Source organism: Myotis yumanensis, unplaced genomic scaffold (assembly GCF_028538775.1).
Source record: "Myotis yumanensis isolate MYYU_CA2020_CCGP unplaced genomic scaffold, mMyoYum1.0.hap1 SCAF_12, whole genome shotgun sequence".
Taxonomy (NCBI): Eukaryota; Metazoa; Chordata; class Mammalia; order Chiroptera; family Vespertilionidae; genus Myotis; species Myotis yumanensis.
In genome coordinates, this window is record NW_027223763.1 from 48,605,813 (window position 1) to 48,624,405 (window position 18,593).

General features: G+C 38.1%; 1 protein-coding gene across 4 annotated transcripts; it reads left to right on the top strand.

Annotated features, from left to right (window-relative positions):
• Positions 1-1,823: 1,823 nt before the first annotated feature.
• CD274 (CD274 molecule) lies at positions 1,824-18,197 on the top strand. 4 transcript variants are annotated; one of them, XM_070431615.1, is made up of 7 exons: positions 1,824-1,949; positions 5,965-6,030; positions 7,499-7,840; positions 10,663-10,947; positions 12,768-12,872; positions 14,385-14,444; positions 15,491-18,197. In XM_070431615.1, the coding sequence occupies exons 2-7, from the start codon at positions 5,979-5,981 to the stop codon at positions 15,511-15,513; spliced, it is 867 nt and encodes a 288-aa protein (XP_070287716.1). In that variant the 5' UTR covers positions 1,824-1,949; positions 5,965-5,978; the 3' UTR covers positions 15,514-18,197. The 4 variants fall into 4 exon arrangements, with proteins under 4 accessions (XP_070287716.1, XP_070287719.1, XP_070287717.1 ...); XM_070431616.1 differs by lacking the exon at positions 1,824-1,949 and adding an exon at positions 3,187-3,264; XM_070431617.1 differs by lacking the exon at positions 1,824-1,949 and adding an exon at positions 4,762-4,801.
• The last annotated feature ends 396 nt before the right edge of the window (positions 18,198-18,593 follow it).

An 18,593-nucleotide genomic window follows, 5' to 3' on the forward strand; every position in this document is an offset into this window, starting at 1 on the left:
AAAAGAAAAGAATGCGCTCTTAAAAAACAAACTAAACATCCCCCCCCCCCCACGCACATACAGAATTTTATGTTTTTTAAAAAATTTATTGAGAGAGAGAGAAACATCAATTTGTTGTCCCACTTATTGGTTATTCTTGTATGTGCCCTGACGAGAGGTCAAACCTGACACCTTGGAGGGCCTATCAGGACTACACTCTAACTAACTGAGCTACCAGGCTAGGGCTCCCCGCCCAGTTTTAAAAAATCATTCATAGGTCATAGAGGCTATCTAAGAGGAAATTACTTAATCCTGACTACTCAGTTAATTATTTGCCCAAGATTTCTCCGATAGTTAGTGGTAGGTGACACTAGAGTTGGTTTTTTCTGACTTGATAGGCATGACCACACTAGCAGGTCATGAAATATATGTTTTGGGGTCTTGGTGGTCATTTAAAGAAAAATGAAACATTAAATAGAATATATCAGAGGAACTAAATTTGGAAAAATACTGCTGTATTTCACTACGTGGCCTCAACAAGAGATTTGCAAGAGGGAGCATTTTGAGCTTAATCTCCAAGTCTATTACGATTTTATTAAGGCTAAAGAGAATTTCACATTCCCCACCAGATTTTTTTAAATCCTCACTGAGGATATGTTTATTGATTTTTTTTAGAGAAAGAGGAAGAGGTGTGTGGCGGGGCGGGGGGGGGGGGGGGGGGGTGGGGCGGGGGGGGGGAGCGTTGGGGGGGAGAAGGGAGGAGAGAGAGAGAGAGAGAGAGAGAGAGAGAGAGAGAGAGATTGAGATTAATTAGTTGCAGGTATGTGTCCTGTCTGGGGATCGAACCCACAACCTTTTGGTGTGCAGGACCATGCTCCAACCAACTGAGCCACTGGCCAGGGTTCCCCACCAGATTTTTAAGGAAATATAATTCTCAGTAGTTTTCCAAGTTAAAAATAAATATGTGCTATTCTGAGAATGTGGAAATTCTTACTTGGGAAGGAAATGCCATAACCAAGCCAATGGACATCTCAGTATTCATTCATTGTACGGTATTTTGAATTGCATTTGAAATGAATAAGTAGGAAAAGCAAACCATGAAGAGTTCAATATATCAGTTTAAAAATTACAAAGTTTATAAAGAAAGATGTGAAGAGGAAAGGAGAAAGAGCGGCAAGCACCTAAAAGTCTAAGGTGTTGAATGCTTGAGTAAATTATGCCACCACCCTCTGTGTGAGTCACATGGTTTCAGTTTGGGCTCATCTGATCAGTTACCAGAAGGATCTTCTTAGCCCCACCTAAAACATGCTCCCCCAACCTGAATAGTAAGACAGCAGTGATCCCAGAGCATTCTTACAAATTGTAAGTCATGATGGGAAATTCTTTTAATGACGAGGCAATTGAAGTTTCATTATGTCGAGGAACTCTGAGGAAGTATCACAATACAAAATTTAAAAATATATTTCCTATTATACACACACACCCACTTTCTAGAATAAAAATCAAAGTCATATTGGCCTGTCCTCTCACTTTCTATATGTTGCAGGATTATGTCAAGTTGTTCTGTTTTCTTGTAAAAGCTTTTTTGTCGAAAAGGGGTCAACCTGATGGCAGAATTTAAAGTGCCTGGATTCTCAAGCCGAAACCAACTGAACCTTTGTGATGATTTCAGGCGTCGTTTTGTTTCATACCTTTTTAAAAACCATTGGATTTGAAACATGAAGCTTTCCTTTTTAAAAGCTGATTTATGGGAAACCTAGGTGGTAAGTTTCATTTTTGGTTTCACGCGTATATATTTCCAAGGAAGAAGGATCCGCAGTTCTCGCTGTAGAGAAAGCCCTGGCTGACTCAAATCTGAGCGGAACTCTCTGCAGCAGAGGGCGGGGACTCCACCCTTCCTCTCCGAGAGCCTTTAACGTGCCGCCCTCCGCGAGTTCTACAGGCAGTCCTTGGCGCAGCGCCCGCCGCAGGTAGGGAGCGTGCTATCCCCGCTATCCCCGCGAGTGGCCCACTGGCCAGAATCTCTGGCCATCTCGCTTGGCATTTTTAAAATGTATGGTAAGGTCTCCTTTATTTGAGATGAAGAGAGAAGGGAAAAGGAAAGTTGGATGGTTGGGGGTAGGGGTGGGGGTAAGAGTGGGAGTGGGGGTGGGCAATAGAGCCAATTACTTGTCAAGGTCAATAAGAACAGGTACACGTTGGGCCTGTCCCTAGGCAGGATCCAGTTATGCTTAATGTCAATCTTGTAAGTGTATGTTTCTGTGAGTTCATAAATATGGTCCTGAGGTTGGTAGAGAGTCTATTGGAAAATTTCTGGGCTGGAAATCCATCCTCAGCCACTCACTAGCAGTGGATAAGTCAGCACACCTGCGGCATCTCCCTAAGGTCCTTTCCTGTGGTAAGACCCAGGATTCTGGAACCTGAGTTCTTTGCCCTATTTGCTCTGGGGACTTAAAAGAAGTCCTGAAGGAGGAAGAAAGGGGTAAGAAGGGGGTGAGTTAAAACATTTCTTAGACACATTGACCGTGGTTTATGTCAAGAATAGTTTGGGTTTGTTTTATAACACAGGGAGTACTTCAAGTACCATTGTTCCATCTTGGTTTTTGCACCTAAAATAAATATATAGACAAACTGTGGATGATTTTCTATGGATTAAATAGCCTTGTAAATGTGATTTCTTTTTAAATGGCCATATTCCATGGTGCTGGATAACCAAACAGAAATAATCCCCCATGTTGGGCTAAAGATTATTTATAGTTACAGTGATTTACTATTTTAGCCATTCACTGGACATTTTTGCTCTCTGGGACATAGCTGATTTTTTCCTTCAGGTAAACTCATAGAAGCATAACTACTTAGCCAAAGAGTCTGAATATTTTAAAGGCCTTTTGATTAAATGATGATGGAAGGAGACTTGACTTTGGGTGGTGAACACGGTGCATTGTAGAATTATATACCTGAAACTATATAATTTTATTAACCAATGTCACCCCAATAAATTCAATAGTAAATAAATGAAATGAAAATTGCCTTCCAGAAAGATTGTGCCAGTTCACATTGACAGTTGCTAGCAGATTTTAAAGAATTATGATACTTTGAAGAAAAAAATAGCTTTTCTCCATGGAAGAAGGTAGTAGAGGTTATAGGACAACAATTAGTGTGTAGTTATAAAGAAAGCCATAGATATACTGTGGGGAATTGAAGCAAGACCTGGGAAATGTACAAGTGTGTTGTAGGGTCACTGAAGGGAAGGCCACTGATCAACTCTCTTGATCTATTAATGAGGTGAGTTTTCAGTTCATTTGGAGATACATTATCAAATTCTAAGAACTTTTAAAAATCATATACATTGGGTAAAAATCAAAGGAAACCCTAAACCAACATATATCATTCTATACTCCTACTTTTGAGAAATAAAGCTTGAATTCTTTCCCTATCTCTTCCTCCTATCTATTCTGCCATGGGAGGTAGAGAAGTAGTATCAGTTCCATAGTATTATGCTGGGTTCTCCCAGGGACAAACCTGCTTCCCCATCCTGAATGAACCATTACTTATCCTCTAGTTCACATTTCCTTGGTCTTTGAACACATCAGTTCTTGTATGGGACTTCACTCATTGGCAAAATTTAGTTGTAATCCATGAGTAGATATAATGTCCCTCTGATTTATTCAACGGTTCTTTGCTTGGAGTCTTAAGTTTTCTTCTGCCCAATAAGTGCATTTTTGTTTATAATAGTGCATTTGTATTTCATAATTGTAGTATATCAACTCTGGCCCAAGGAAGGACAGTCAGATAACAATCATACAGCAGCCTCATTTCAACAGCCTTTATGTTCTCAAGGCCTGAATGCCATCTCTTTCCCATCTACAGTGCAGATGGTAAGGAGATAAATAAGAATTATGCACCTCACACTAGCAAGAGAACAATGACTCATTTTATTTTACCCTTTTTGTATATGTATATGAACATGAAGGATCATATAGGTTGTTAGAGAGGTGAAAACTGACCTATCCTTCCTCTAATTTCACTCCTGGAGATAATCACTGTCAGCATCTTGATATGGCTTATTCTGGAATCTATGTTTAAACACACACACAGATTTTTAAGTGAGTTTCTACCACATACACTGTTCTGCAACTTAGTTTTTACATCTCTGCACAATCAATACATGTACATGTACTTAATTCTGTCCTTAATGCTATTACATTGTAGGACTATACCAACATTTATTTGACCACTTAGATTATCTAGAGTATTCCCAGTTTTGGGCTAATATTAGCAATGCTATTCCCTTTACATATCTTCTTATATGTATGTGTTTTTGTTTTTGTAGGATATATTTCTAGAAGAGGAAGGGAAAGCTAATATGACATATACATTTAAATTTTTAATGTTTAAAATTGCCTTCCATAAGAAGGTTACATAACTTCATATTCCTTCCTACCATTAGAGGGTGAGAGGTTCATATCCTCAAAAAACACTAAATATTAGGAATCTTTGTAATTTTGGTCAAGCTAATAAGTGAAAAATGGTATCTTATGTTTTAATTTTATGCTTTTTTAAAATTGGTGAGATTGAGCATTCTTTTGTTTAAATATCATTTGCATTTCTTATCCTCTGAACTGTATGTTAGAACCTTTTGTTCATTTTCCTGTTTTTATTTCTTAGTGATTTTTAGGAGCTATCTATATATTAGGGGCATTAATTTTCTGCCTTATATATGTGTCACATTGATTAATGGGTTATTGTGAGTTTTTATATGTATGCAGAGGTCAAAGACACCCTAAGAGGAAAACTGACTTTCTTCTCAAAGTGTATAAACGTATGTATAACACCATAGAGAAACTATTTTATTAAATAAACAGCTTGGGTGAAATTCAGTACAAATCTTCTTGAATATAAGTTCCAAGAGTGGAATAAGTTTCCTTTTCTGTTCACTGGTATATCCCCAGTCCCTAAAATAGTGCCTGGCACAGAGGAGCTGCTCCGTCAAAGTTTGCTTAGAAAAAATTGGGAGAATTTCAAGCAGGAAGACAAAATGAAGAATAGGCTCTAGGCAAATACTCTTCAAAGAGTGGCTGTAAGACATTTACATCTTAGTATGAATCAGTCAAATTCAACTGTTTCTACTTTTCACTTCCCCTGCTACTAGTGGAATCAATTTATTGCACGGATAGGATATATTATCTAGAATAAATAAAAGGCAGAAGAGGAGATTTATGAAGTATGGCACCTGGGGGCGAGCTGGCATGGTTGGAGTAGTGGTGTGGAAGGCTTGAATAGTTAATTAAAGGGTATGATGAAAGTATTCAGCTGCTGGAGGGAGTAGGGCAATGGTTCTCAACCTTCTGGCCCTTTAAATACAGTTCCTCATGTTGTGACCCAACCATAAAATTATTTTCGTTGCTACTTCATAACTGTAATGTTGCTACTGTTACGAATCGTAATGTAAATATCTGATATGCAGGATGGTCTTAGGCGACCCCTGTGAAAGGGTCGTTCGACCACCAAAGGGGTCGCGACCCACAGGTTGAGAACCACTGGAGCAGGGGAAGAAAAGAAGCATTGAGAGGTGGGATGATATGGAAATGAGATTCTCCTGGCTTTGACATTTGCACAGGGCAGGTTTAGATTTCTAGATATGTTATACAGGAGAAAAACACACATGAAATAATGAAGAGTATTTCGGTGCAATATTGTCTTCTTGGCTTCTTTTAAGTGTACATTGTAAGTTTTTTTTGAGGCTTGTAATTAAATTTTAAAATCCTAATCACAGTAGCTTTTCTTAAAATTTGCCTTTAAACGGCTCGGGGATATTAAGTGATGGTATTGAATTTCTAAATTTCCTGCTGCATTTCTACACTTACAAGTCAGTCATTGTCTGGTTATCTGAAGACTATTTCAATTAGAACTGCCAAGTCTCATAATGTCTGGGTATTGAATTATTGAGTAAAGCAGTTTCCTTCTTGTGTTTTCTATAATTAGGTAATTTCAGAAAAATGAGGATACTTGGTAGTTTTACACTCATGGCCTACTGTCATTTGTTGAAAGGTAAGACACCAAATAAGGATTTGTCATATAGTTTAAATATTTTAACCATAACTTAAAGACTAAAATAAATTTAAATGAATATAATTTTTAATAGAGAGGACATTCTATTTTTCCTTCTTTATTTCATAAACATATTTCATAATCTCTTATCATTGGACAAAGATTTAGGAAACACAGACAAATCAAAAAACAAAATTAACTCATTATCCATTATGCATTGTTCATTTCTTAGGTATATTTACTGAAAATATCTGGGGAAATAGTCTATGATGTTTGTTTTAAACAATGAAAGGATCATTTTATCCACCTTGCTTGGTGACATGCTGTTCCCTGAAGAGTATATTATAAGGAAGAATTTTGGAAAGTGTCAGGGTAACAACAGTACTGGCATTATCCTAAGACCCTCCACAAATCTTCAGACTCATTTACCTCAGGCCAGACAACTGATCAAGAGTTAGGACTACAGTCATGTGCTGCTTAAAGATGATTTGGTCAGTGATGGACTGGATTGTATGTACCACCGTGGTCCTTTAGGATTATAATGGAGCTGAAAAATTCCTATAACCTAGTAACATTGTAGCCATCATAATGTCACAGTGCAATGCATTACTCACTTGTGTGTGGTGAGATTGGTATAAAAAAACCTACTCTACTGGTAGTCATATAAAAGTAGAGCACAAACAATTATGTAGAGTACATAATACTTGATACTTTTAATAAATGACTATTACTGGTTTATGTATTTACTATGCTATACTTTTTATTGTTATTTTAGAAGACTCTACTTATAAAAAAAGGTTTGTTTCTAAACATTATGCCATGTTAGGCCAACAGCAGCCTCACACACCCTGTGTTTACGTCTTTTGATTGCATTATTTTCACTTGTGCTTGATTTAATCTCATGTTATTTTGCACAGTAAAATGTCATACAGGCTTGTAGCATAGGAGCAATAGGCTATATCATATAGCCTAGATATGTAGTAGACTATACCATCTAGGTATGTGTCAGTGCACTCTATGGTATTTGCACAACAGCAGGATGACCTAACAATGCATTTCTCAGAATGTATTCCCATTGTTAAGCAGTGCATGACTGTATTGCAATCTGCCATTCAGACTACGCAGAAGGCAAATATGTGTCCAGTAAAAGGACATTCTGGGGATGTCCACATGAGACAAAGTCTTCAGTTTTAAGTACCCCATCACCATATAGTATTTCCATAGTAATGTATGTTTATGAATTTTAGGACAACTTATTTAGCTAATTTTATTATTTTTATCTCAAAGATGAAATATAGCATCCCAAAATGCGTTTCAAACCCACCAGATAAAATACGTATTTTAAGCAAGTTTCTAAACATAATTATCACATAAGTGACCAAGTAAAATGTTTGTAAACTATGTGCTCATTATGTGACATTTTAAAGAAATTTTCCATGTTCTGAAGATTGGTTATTTTTCTTTTCAGCATTTACTATCACAGTTACCAAGGACCTATATGTGGTAGAGTATGGCAGTAATGTGACAATGGAATGCAAATTCCCAGTAACAACACCGTTAAACCTGCATGTATTAGTTGTCTACTGGGAAATGGGAGAAAAGAAAGTTATTCAATTTGTAAATGGGAAGGAAGACCTGAAAGTTCAACACAGTAGCTATAGCCAAAGGGCCCATCTGTTGAAAGACCAGCTCGTTTTGGGAAAGGCTGCACTTCAGATCACTGATGTGAAACTGCAGGATGCCGGGGTTTACTATTGCTTGATCAGCTATGGTGGTGCCGACTACAAGCGGATTACTTTGAAAGTCAATGGTAAGAATGATTATAGGTAAAGAGGCCCAACCTTTATTAAAATCATATCAGCGATGAGAACTTTTCATTCTTCAAAGTCCACTATTACTCTCCACAGGAGCAATCTGTTCATTCATTCATTCACACACCCATCCAATGAGCATTTCTTTTTCCTTTTTAATTTTCACCCAAGGACATGTTTTACTGATTTTAGAGAGAGGGGAATGGAGAGAGATAGAGATAGAAACATCACTGTATGAGAGAAATATCAATTGATTGCCTCCCATGCACACCCCCACCAGGAATCAACCCACCATTTTCAGTGTGTCCTGACTGGTAATGGAACCGACAACCCTTTGATGTACTGGATGACACTCCAACCAGCTGAGCCACACTGGCCAGGGCCCAATGAGCATTTCTTGAGCCCCTCCTACTTGACAGTTCCTAGAGATCCAGAGCCAAACATGTCAGAGCCATGTTCCATAGAATGTTCAGTTTTCCTAAAATAAATTCTCAGTCTTTACTTTGCTATTATTATAAAAGTAATACATACTATGGAAGGAAATAAAATGAATTACAGAAGTGTCCCTCCACCCTTCACCACCATCTTCCATGACATGCAGAGATAACCAGGTAACCACTATTTGTGTGTTTTCTCCAGGATTTTTTTTTTTAATTCAACTACTATTTTTATTTTATTAGGTCTGCCAGCATTTTCCTTCCTTTGAACCTCTCTATGCCATACTTAACTAAAACAAATGTTAAAAACAAATTTCGCTATAAGGTTCACATTTTAAAAGAACTGAAATCATTTTATGAAGGCAAACTATAATTACATCAAGAATAGAGAAAACTATTCTTCCTTAGAGATGGTATAAACTATGCTCACTGGGCATTCATCTTGAAAAATCTATACCAGCATTATCTTGGAGTGTTAAAGATGAACTGTGAGTGACAAATCCCTGAGTTCTGAACCACAAATATGTCATCAGGTCACCTGGGTTCAAAGTTTGGGTAAAGGAAAACACCTTAGCTGACCACCTCTGCTTTCACAGTTAAGATTCCTAGAATTGAAAGCTGAAAGGATCCCAGGCAAGAGCAACTAGCCCAAATTCCCAAGGAACAGAAATTCCCCAAAGGGTCTTCTGCTCACATACTTCCCACAATTGTTGAAATTACTTTCTGGTATTGAGCTGAAATCTGCCCTATTTACTTACAGTTTTGAAATTATGTGCCTACTTTTTTTTTTCACATTTTAATGTGACTAGAATTAAATCATCATCTCTTGGTATTTCCATTCCTAGGATAACTATGATTAATCTGAAGGTCAATAAGTAGAAAAAGTTTGAATTTATCATAAAGGGATAACTGGTCATTATCTCAAAATCAAAATTATATAAAAATTAGGAGAAATGCACCTGTTTTATGGTATATTACTGGGTCACTGATTCTGGCTCAATTAATGCTACTGTTGTCAAGAAGATGCCACTTGTGAAGTAGGTTAAATGTTCATTGCATTTTACCATATGCTTCTCTAGAACAGTGATATTCATAAAAATAGAATAGTGAGATTTCAAGTGGGATTTTTAATTTTTCTTCAGTCCATCAGCAAATATCAGGCACTTTACTGTGTTTCTATGCATGAAAGAAATTATTAAGACGTCATCCTATAAACAGCCAGGAATCTGGAATAGGAAGAAGAGCATAAGCCTGGCAGTCAGGTAGAAGTATAGAGTGTAAGTCTCTCGTTAGCCTGCAGGTCCTATGCAGAGTGGGACAGCTGTCCCTGCAGAGGAAGGGTGTTCTTCCAGGTCACCTGAGCTCTGTACTGTCTCCTGTGGAGCTACAATTTCCTCTCCTATGGTTTGACACAATAGGAAATCTATGGGTCTGATAGTTTTTCCAAGGCGGGGCCCCTGGTGGAGTACTGTAGATGACTAACATCTGATTTGCTTGACTATTCTATTTTGTGTTATAAATTACTAAATTGGCATCCTACTCCCCATTCATCTTGTTGTCATATCGTAGTTTTAGGGGTTAAATTGAGCTGCACTGAGAGCAAGCCAGCCACCAAATTTTAGCTGAGGCTGAATCACTAATAGAAGTTTGATGTCCAGGTTACTTGAGCTACATAATTCAAGGAAGTAGAGCTCCTGCCTGAGTCAGCGGTTCTCAACCTGTAGGTTGCCACCCCTTTGGCGGTTGAACGACCCTTTCACAGGGGTCGCCTAAGACCATCCTGCATATCAGATATTTACATTACGATTCATAACAGTAGCAACAATACAGTTATGAAGTAGCAACGAAAATAATTTTATGGTTGGGTCACAACATGAGGAACTGTATTTAAAGGGCCAGAAGGTTGAGAACCACTGTCCTGAGTCATCTCCATATGCAAATGATTTCACAGTAACTCTATCAGACTTCTCTTCCCATCACTGCAAACATGTGGTAACACAGCTTCCCCACAGGGAGTTTACTTACCATGGCCTTTTAAATGTGAAACATTTCAAAACTGAAATGTGAAACTGAAGTTTTGGATTAACTCAATTGTTATTATCACTTTATTACTCTATATATTTACTTTGAGTCCAATGAAAATAACAATATGATATTTATAGCAAGATAATTGTTCCTTTAAGTCCAAACTTGGCCCAAGTATGAATAGAAGAGTTAAGGCAGAACTAGCAGTTCCCCACTGCTAAGCTATCTGAACATTAAGCTGATTTCTATGAGAACTATTCTGGATTTATATTCTTTCTAATGTGGACAACACCAAGCCACACGTCTAGTTCTGTGCTAAGTGAAAACCCTGACTTCTCTTCTTTCTGCTCATGACTTAGCCCCATACCGCAAAATCAACCAAAGAATTTCTGTGGATCTAGACACCTCTGAACATGAACTAACTTGTCAGGCTGAGGGTTACCCTGAGGCTGAAGTCACCTGGACAAGCAGTGACCACCGAGTCCTGAATGGCAAGACCACCATCACCAGTTCCGAGAGGGATGAGAAACTTCTCAATGTGACCAGCACACTTAGAGTCAACACAACAGCTAATGAGATTTTCTACTGCACTTTTCGGAGATCAGGTTTTGAGGAAAACAGTACATCTGAGTTGGTCATCCCAGGTAATATTTTGAAAGTCTCAAAATGTGCCTAGTATTATCCCCTGGTACCAAGCATGATGCCTGTTCATCGTAGGCATTCACTGTTTGTTGAATTAATATGCAGCCTGCTTCCTTATCTCCATTCATCCAAGTCACATTGCTATATTTATTGAATATTTGTATATCAACAAATATTTATTGAATATAGCCTATGTGCAAAGCATTGGGAGCTCTCAGAAGAATAAGACAGTTCATATTCTTTAGGAAACAGATTAAAAAACAACAACAGGCAATCTCATCCATGCAGAAATGCTGTTGTGGCTGAGGTATCCAGGGGAGCACCTGAGAAGAATACTCAATTCAGGCCATTTGCCTCCCTCAGAGTAGTCTATGACATTTCAACGCAGGGCAGTCTGCTTAGTGCATAGATCTAAAGGCTGTGTGTCCCTGGGCAAGTTACTCAACTTCTATAGGCCTCATTTTCCCCATATGGTTATAACCTATTGGGCAAAATTATCATGGGATTACTTGAGCTACAGTGTATGACAAGGATTTTAGATTTTTACCTGCATAGATTCAGCAATTTTGGGTTTTTTTTTTTACCCCCCTACCCTACAGAAGTGGGTAAAGTGGGTAAGGCAGCAAACAGTCTGGTGACCGGCTCAGACCTTTAGAAAAAGTGAGGTGGGCAAGCATGATGTTAAATAAAATTAGAGGTATTCTGAGAAGCACTTTTTACTGCTCTCTCCCCCACTAGATGTTGACAGTAAAGCTTCAGGTACTTCAGAGAAAACAACTTAAAAAAATGGGTAGAAACGTCGAGCAATAGGAAAATACAATCCAGCCCGCCCCTCCCCCCCCCAAAAAAGTTTAGATAATGGAAGAGATGCTCTTACTGGGCATGAGTCACTTTGGTAGGAGCTGCATTAGTGGGTTCCTGCCATTTAACAGCTGTTTTAGGACAGCTTATTTGTGGAATGACTTAGAATAACTCGAACTGCTTGGAGTCTGTTTCCTCATCTGTAACCTGGGGATTTTTTTATACCTGGCATATCTAACTCATAAACTTATTTTGAGATTCAAAATAGATATGAACAGGCTTTATAGACTGTAAGCTACTAGATGAAGGCGGACTGCTGCTATGGCTTTAAAACTTGAACTAGGTAGTCAGAGATCATGACTAATGGTGGGAGGTTAGCAATCTCTGAGCCTCATGTGCCATGGGACCACCTTTTCTTCCTGCATGGAACCGCAGACAGAGAGATTGGGAGATTGGTGAGAGGCACTAATGGTTAGATGTCCCGAGATTCAAACTGTGGAAAAAGAAAAGATAAAAATTGGTCCCCAATCATGACCACAGACATAGGGAGGTGAGCATTCTTTGGCAGTGCTAGTTGGCCTTCATGTTGCATCTTTGCCGTGTACATTAGCCTTTTGACTTCAATATTTAAGAATATAAGAGAAAGTGAATTAATCAAGGCTGCCATTTAGGATTAAGCAGCCACCCACTGTGGTACTGTGCTAAGCACTTTACAAACATTAGCCTTATTGTTTCCAACTTGTAGGCTGGTTAAAGGACTTGTCAGAGAAGTCAAAGCTAGTAAGTGGCAGCAGAATTTAACCCCAGATCCATCTGTCCAAAGCTTGGGCTGCTTCTACTTTTCCATGCTGCTCTCACTTTCATATTGGAGGTATCTTACCATTCCAGCCACTCACAGGACAGGAACTTTTGAAAATTAACCTAAAGCTAACCTCGATCACTTTCAAGGATGATTATTCTCTTGACTCCTTCCCATCAAAATTTTATCTTTAGTCTATTTTTGTTTTGTTTTGATTTTCAGAACCACCTACAATTCCAAGAAATAAGAGGACTCACTGGGCAATTCTGGGAGCCATCCTGTTGTTATTTGTAGCCCTGGCAGTGGTCTTCTGTCTACAGAGAGATGGTATTTCCTTTATTGAAAGGGTCTTCACTGGAGATGTGGGGAAATGTATGGGGGTGCTAATGTTGTCACAATGGTACTTAGTAGATAGAGCCAAGGATGCTAAACCTGCTGTAATGTGCAGGGCAGTCCCACGTAATAGGGGGACTACCCCAAATGCTTGCAGTATCCCCACCAGGAAACACTGATTTATAAAATGCTGTCTTCCTATAAGCCTTTTCTTTCAGGGCTTTTTTTCAATTATGCAAAGTAGATTTTAGCTATGCCATCATGTGAACCTGTATATCACCTCTTCCTCTAGCCCTGTTCATTCTCCTGTCCAGCAGCATCACCAGCATTGGAAGGCAGCAGTGCACACTGTAGGAGCATTTCTGAGGGAGTGACAGTTGGATCATGACTGCAGGGAAACCTGACTTGCCTTTGCAAGGTGGCACAAAAACATTCTGCTGTTTAATAGCAATTATAGTGACACTGAGCAGGATTGCTGAGTGAAGATCCATGTGTATAGAAGTGAGGGGCAGGAGAACAGGAGTGAATAGAGGTTGAAGAAGACCATCATCATGCAGTTTCTTTCTATTATGGAAATAACTAATAACCACAGACTTAGAGGAGAGAAAAAGCTAAAATACCTGTTGGTTTTAGTTGAATTTGAGTCTTATATTAGTTGCACTGTTATATTGAGCTGGTTTCTGGATACCCTAAGTTATAAAAATAGTTCCTTCTGTAGAGCTGTGATACTTTTACCATAGAGTATTTTGCTGATTATTCAATTTTCTAAATAATTTGAATGTGCTTATCTCTCTGTTTACTTATGGCAACAATTGAATGCAGGAAAATGAGCCTATTCAAGTAATTTCTTCCCATTTTAAGATGACTCAGAGAAAACATTTCTCCAATTCTTTGAGAAGTATACTAAAGGACACAATGGTGGTTTGCATAGAGTTATCTGTTGTCAATAAGGAAGCACAAAATGGAAGGGAATTCCAGTAGTTGTTGAGAAATTCCCCACAACCCTTTAAGAGGGGATCTGGGAAAGTAGCGTAATTCAGGGAGTGGAGGTTGCTGATTCTAAAGACTAAGTACTTAATGCTTAACAGAACACAGACAGCCAGAATATAAGGACCAAGTTTCAATGATAGGAAGATCCTGAGATGGAGTTGATTTGTCCAAGGAAGTGACTATTACCAACTTGCATTTTGAATATTTTCCTATGGAAATTATTAGTTGGTATTAGAAATGACTAGGAAACCAGTGCATGATAAAGTACCTCAGAGTATGGTCCATCTCTGAGGTAAGAATGGAAAATAAAAGTATATACTTACAAAGAAAATCTAGGAGCAAAAGCCCTAAACTGTTGAATTAACCTCAGGGGTTGAGACCTGTGAAATAAGAAAGTCTACCAGATTTCCTAGGGATTAAAAATGTTTCATAGGAACCTGGAATTTAAACTTGAGTCACTGTGTGGGATGTAGAATTGTGTTTTGTGGAAATAAAAATGACTTTTTTTTTTCCAAGTGAGAATGATGGATGTGGAAAAATGTGTCACTCGAGACATGAACTCAAAGAAACAAACTGGTAAGAATATTAGCAGGGATTGAGAAGTTGAAGAAAAAGGAAACAAAAAGCTAAAGTAATAACAAGGAGGAATCTATCAGTCATAATTCCTCTTCTTTTAAAAGAATGCTAGCTGTTGGAACTGCTGGCTTCTTTTTGCCTCACAACTCTGTGAGAACTCCTCCCCCTACCTCCCCTAAACCACCCCCCCTCCCCGCCCCCCACAGTCTGAGAAGGTTTAGGGATGGCCTGGAGAGTAAAGAATGGTGAGCAGCTCTGTGTGTGTGTTGGGGGGTGTAGGGGAAGAGGCAGTTTCTCTCTGCTGGGTCTCTATCGCTTTGCATCGTAACTTCTCCCTGCCAGAGGACCAAGTTGACTTATGTAGATAGATTGATCAATAGAAGTTGTATGTCAGGAACTGTGTTAGTACCTCCTTTAATTCCCTCCAACACCTTAAATGAAGGAGATAAATACCAGGATTATCTCCACTTTATATTAGAGAATACAGGGCCAAGAAGATCATGTAAATTGCACCAAAACATACAGCTGATAAATGACAAAAATCAGGCTTTGAGGCCCATTAGCTTGACCATAGAACCTTACTCTTAGCCTATCTGCTTGATTCCATTTTGCCACAAATGTCTATATTTATATAAGGTCAGAAAAATCTCACCCAACTGAACTAAGAGAAATAATGTTTTCAATTTGCTTTAATATATTTAGAAACCAAACTTCACAAAAAGCCCAACTTTAAAGTAATCTAATCAGATTGGACAAGCTCAGGCAGGTTTTATTATGTGGTTTCCTTTGTGTGTAAAGCTAACTAGTGAATGTTGTTTGGGTCATCCTAGGGTGACCAACCATCCCAGTTTTCTCAAGACTAAAGGTTTCTCGGGTCAGGGGACTCTCAGTTTTAAAATCAGGACAGTCTGGGACAAACTGGAATGGTTGGTCACCCTTTATCAAGTAAAGGTATTTGAGCAAAAATATACTCTGCTTCTTTATCTTCTTGCAAATGGATTATAGCATCTAGCGAATATAAAATATTTCTCATTATTGCCCTCCAGCTGCACAGTTTGAGGAGACGTAATCCAACATTGAAACTTCTGGTCTTAAAGCAGGGATTCTCAGCCTGTGGTTTGCGTTTGTCAGGGCTGAGCATGACCAGAGGTGTGCAATAGGCCAGCAGGCTGCAGGCCATGTAGGACTCAAAAGGCTCAAGCACTGAAAATGGAAGCTGGAAAAGAAGAGGAGAACAAAGAACGAAGGAAACCTTGATACTTCAAAATGACTGGAAGACTCATCAGCGCCTATGGAAGGGAGAAAGGAAACTTCTGAATGATGAGCCTCCACGCAAATTGTCCATTGCTCCCTGATTTATTGGTCAGTTCCTACAGAAGTGCCTTCAATCAGTGTCTTGATTTGTCTTCTGCATGATTGAGAGTGCTGGTGTTGTAACAGTATTTAAATATGAGTGATTTCTATTTATTTTGAGTTTGTGGGGTCTTGTCGTGTGAGTGTGGTTGTGAATGATCTCTTTTGGAAGATATATTGTCACCAAACTAAACTTCCTGCTTAATCACTTGTATGTGTCCAGGAAAATGTATAGTATTTGTCAGGTGCTTTGAATCCTCTATAATTATTGATATGTAGGAAGCACACAAACAAACCATTGGTTTGTATAGGATGATGGAGTGGTAAGTAGCAGACTTCAGATTTCCCGGACTGTCATCCACTGTCCTTTTAGAATATAATTTACAGCTGCTAATTTATTCATTCAGCAAACATTTATGAAATGCCCTTGCATGCCAATCACTGTGCCAGACAATGAGTCTACAGATGTGAGCAAAATAAAGTACTGCTCCTAAAGGAGCTCATAGCATAATGGGGAGACCGGTAGGAAAATGTATTATTACACTTCGTGCAGTGACATAGCATAAAGTGTTGGAGGAGAATGATAGTGAGAGGGAGAAAGTCTAGATATGCTGCCAAAAGGAGGGGGTACTGTTGGTGGCCAGTCAATGTGTTCCTGGACAACTGAAAATACTTTAATAATCAAAGCAATTTTAGTTTGTGAGACAATATCAATAATTTTTATGTTTTTAAGATGTCAAATTTTTAAAAACTGTAGAAAATAACTTTTGAATTCCTTTCCTATCATTATATTTACCCCTTATTTATTTGCCTTTGTCATGCAACCTGATGCTTATTTATATAGTGTCTGGTATTATTTAACAGTTCTTTTTTATTTAAATGCAGTTGAATTTTGAATTTAGACTTTTCCATGATTCAAAATTCAGAAAGTCAACTAGGAGACATTAAAAACTCTCTACGCCATCCTTGTGTCATCCAGGTTGCCTTTCTAGAAGCAACCACTCTTGCCTTTTGTTTATTATGCTTCTGAAGATATTCTATGAATGTTTGTGGAAATATATATATATATAGACAGTCCTCAGGTTACATCAGACTTGATGTACGTCGTTTTGTGGTAATGTCGCCATCTCCCATTTATTTATTAAAAAAAAAAGTTCCGTCATTTCGATATATGTACATATATGCTTTATGTGTTTTATTATTTATTTACCACAAGTAAAGGTCAGGAATTGTTACCTTTCTTTTATATTTTTTTTTACTGTTTCACTTCATTACTGCTGTGTATGTGCTCCATGTAGTGATATAGGTGCTTATGTAGGTGGGTTTGACTTGTGGCGAAAATCTCCTTACGTTGCGCCATAGGGATGGATCTCCGACATAACCCGAGCACCTACTATATAGCATATATTTTTCTTTCTTCCTGTTTTTCACGTGTGTGGTAACACATTACATGCCTGCTGTACACTTTGCTATTTTTATTTAATATATTATTTTATATGTAGCAGTGGGACAAATATGAAGTTCCCAGAGGTCAGGCACCATTGTCTTGTTAGTTTCTAGAGCACCTTTTCTATAGCCTCTTAGTGTCTTTCATAAGACTTAGTACATGCTAAATATGTACTACGTCTACATTTAGACAACCAGCAATTCATTGAGTACTTGCTTTATGACTAAGGAGGGACTTGGTTTATTTTGTCTTTCTCAAAATGGAACCCATGGGCTCTCTAACTGGGTCAATTTAGTCCTAAAGGATGACTTTATTTCTAATTCTGTGTGACAGAATCATGTCTGCAACTTGTTATTTTGTTTGTTTTCTCCTGAGTATAAACTTGACTTTAATATTGTACTTGAAAAATTACATGTTCTTTTTGGAAATTCCAGTAGAGTACCTTGACCCTAGAGCCTAGACCCTCATGTGTGCCAATAAAGACCCATGAGTTATGCTTAAACCCTTGAGTCCTGCCAGTTTTCATCACTACAGAGGCCTCTTAAGATCTTGCTTTCCAAAGGTGATGAGATTCAGATGCCTTCTCAGAAGCTCCCAGAGTATTCCTTCCCTTTTAGCCATTTACCTGGATTGATGAAAAGGAAAATCTTCTTTGCTTTTCCACATGTCAAAGCTGAAGAAACAGGATCTCCAACAAAATGTCTTCTCTTATCTTTTTGCACATGTTCATTTGTACAATATTCCTTGTTTGTGTGATGTACAAGCAAGGATCCAGTTTATTCACTCCATTTCTAATTCTTAAAGCCTTCATGGTGTTAGATTTATAAAGCACTTTAGCCCTTTGTCTTGTGTTTTGTTGTAAATGACATAGGCAGAAATGATATATAATTCTGCATTTGATAATCACTTTATACACCTGCATTAATTTAATAAAACATTCTTATTTATTGTGGTTCCAGTACACCAGCATGACCATTTTTCTTGTCTTATAAAAACCACTCCTAATTTAGCACCCCAGTGAAGACAGTTACTTGAAAGATTTTCAGCCATCTTCCTCGTTCTTTTTTTTTCATAGCTTCTATGTCTACACAGCATGCTCTTAAGTCCTGCATAATGAAAAATATCAAAAGAATTATTTTTAAAAGCATATTTTGAAAATTTTTATTCTCTGTAACTCAATAGCTTCTTTTAGGAGAATACAAAAAAAAATTGTCAGAATTGTGCCATCCGAATTGAAGAGTTGAGGGAGGGAAAGTGGAAGAGATATAGTGGTAAAGAGAACTACAGGGAAACAAAGGGGCTTTCCTTTATGCGAGTACTCTTCTCAGATCAGTAAACATGGATATGTA

Coding starts and splice junctions, on each gene's coding strand:
- CD274 (XM_070431615.1), top strand. CDS start 5,979: ATGAGGATACTTGGTAGTTTTACACTCATGGCCTACTGTCATTTGTTG. Junction 12,873..14,384: donor CTTCTGTCTACAGAGAGATG/GTATTTCCTTTA, acceptor TTTTTTTCCAAG/TGAGAATGATGGATGTGGAA. Junction 14,445..15,490: donor GAACTCAAAGAAACAAACTG/GTAAGAATATTA, acceptor ATTGCCCTCCAG/CTGCACAGTTTGAGGAGACG.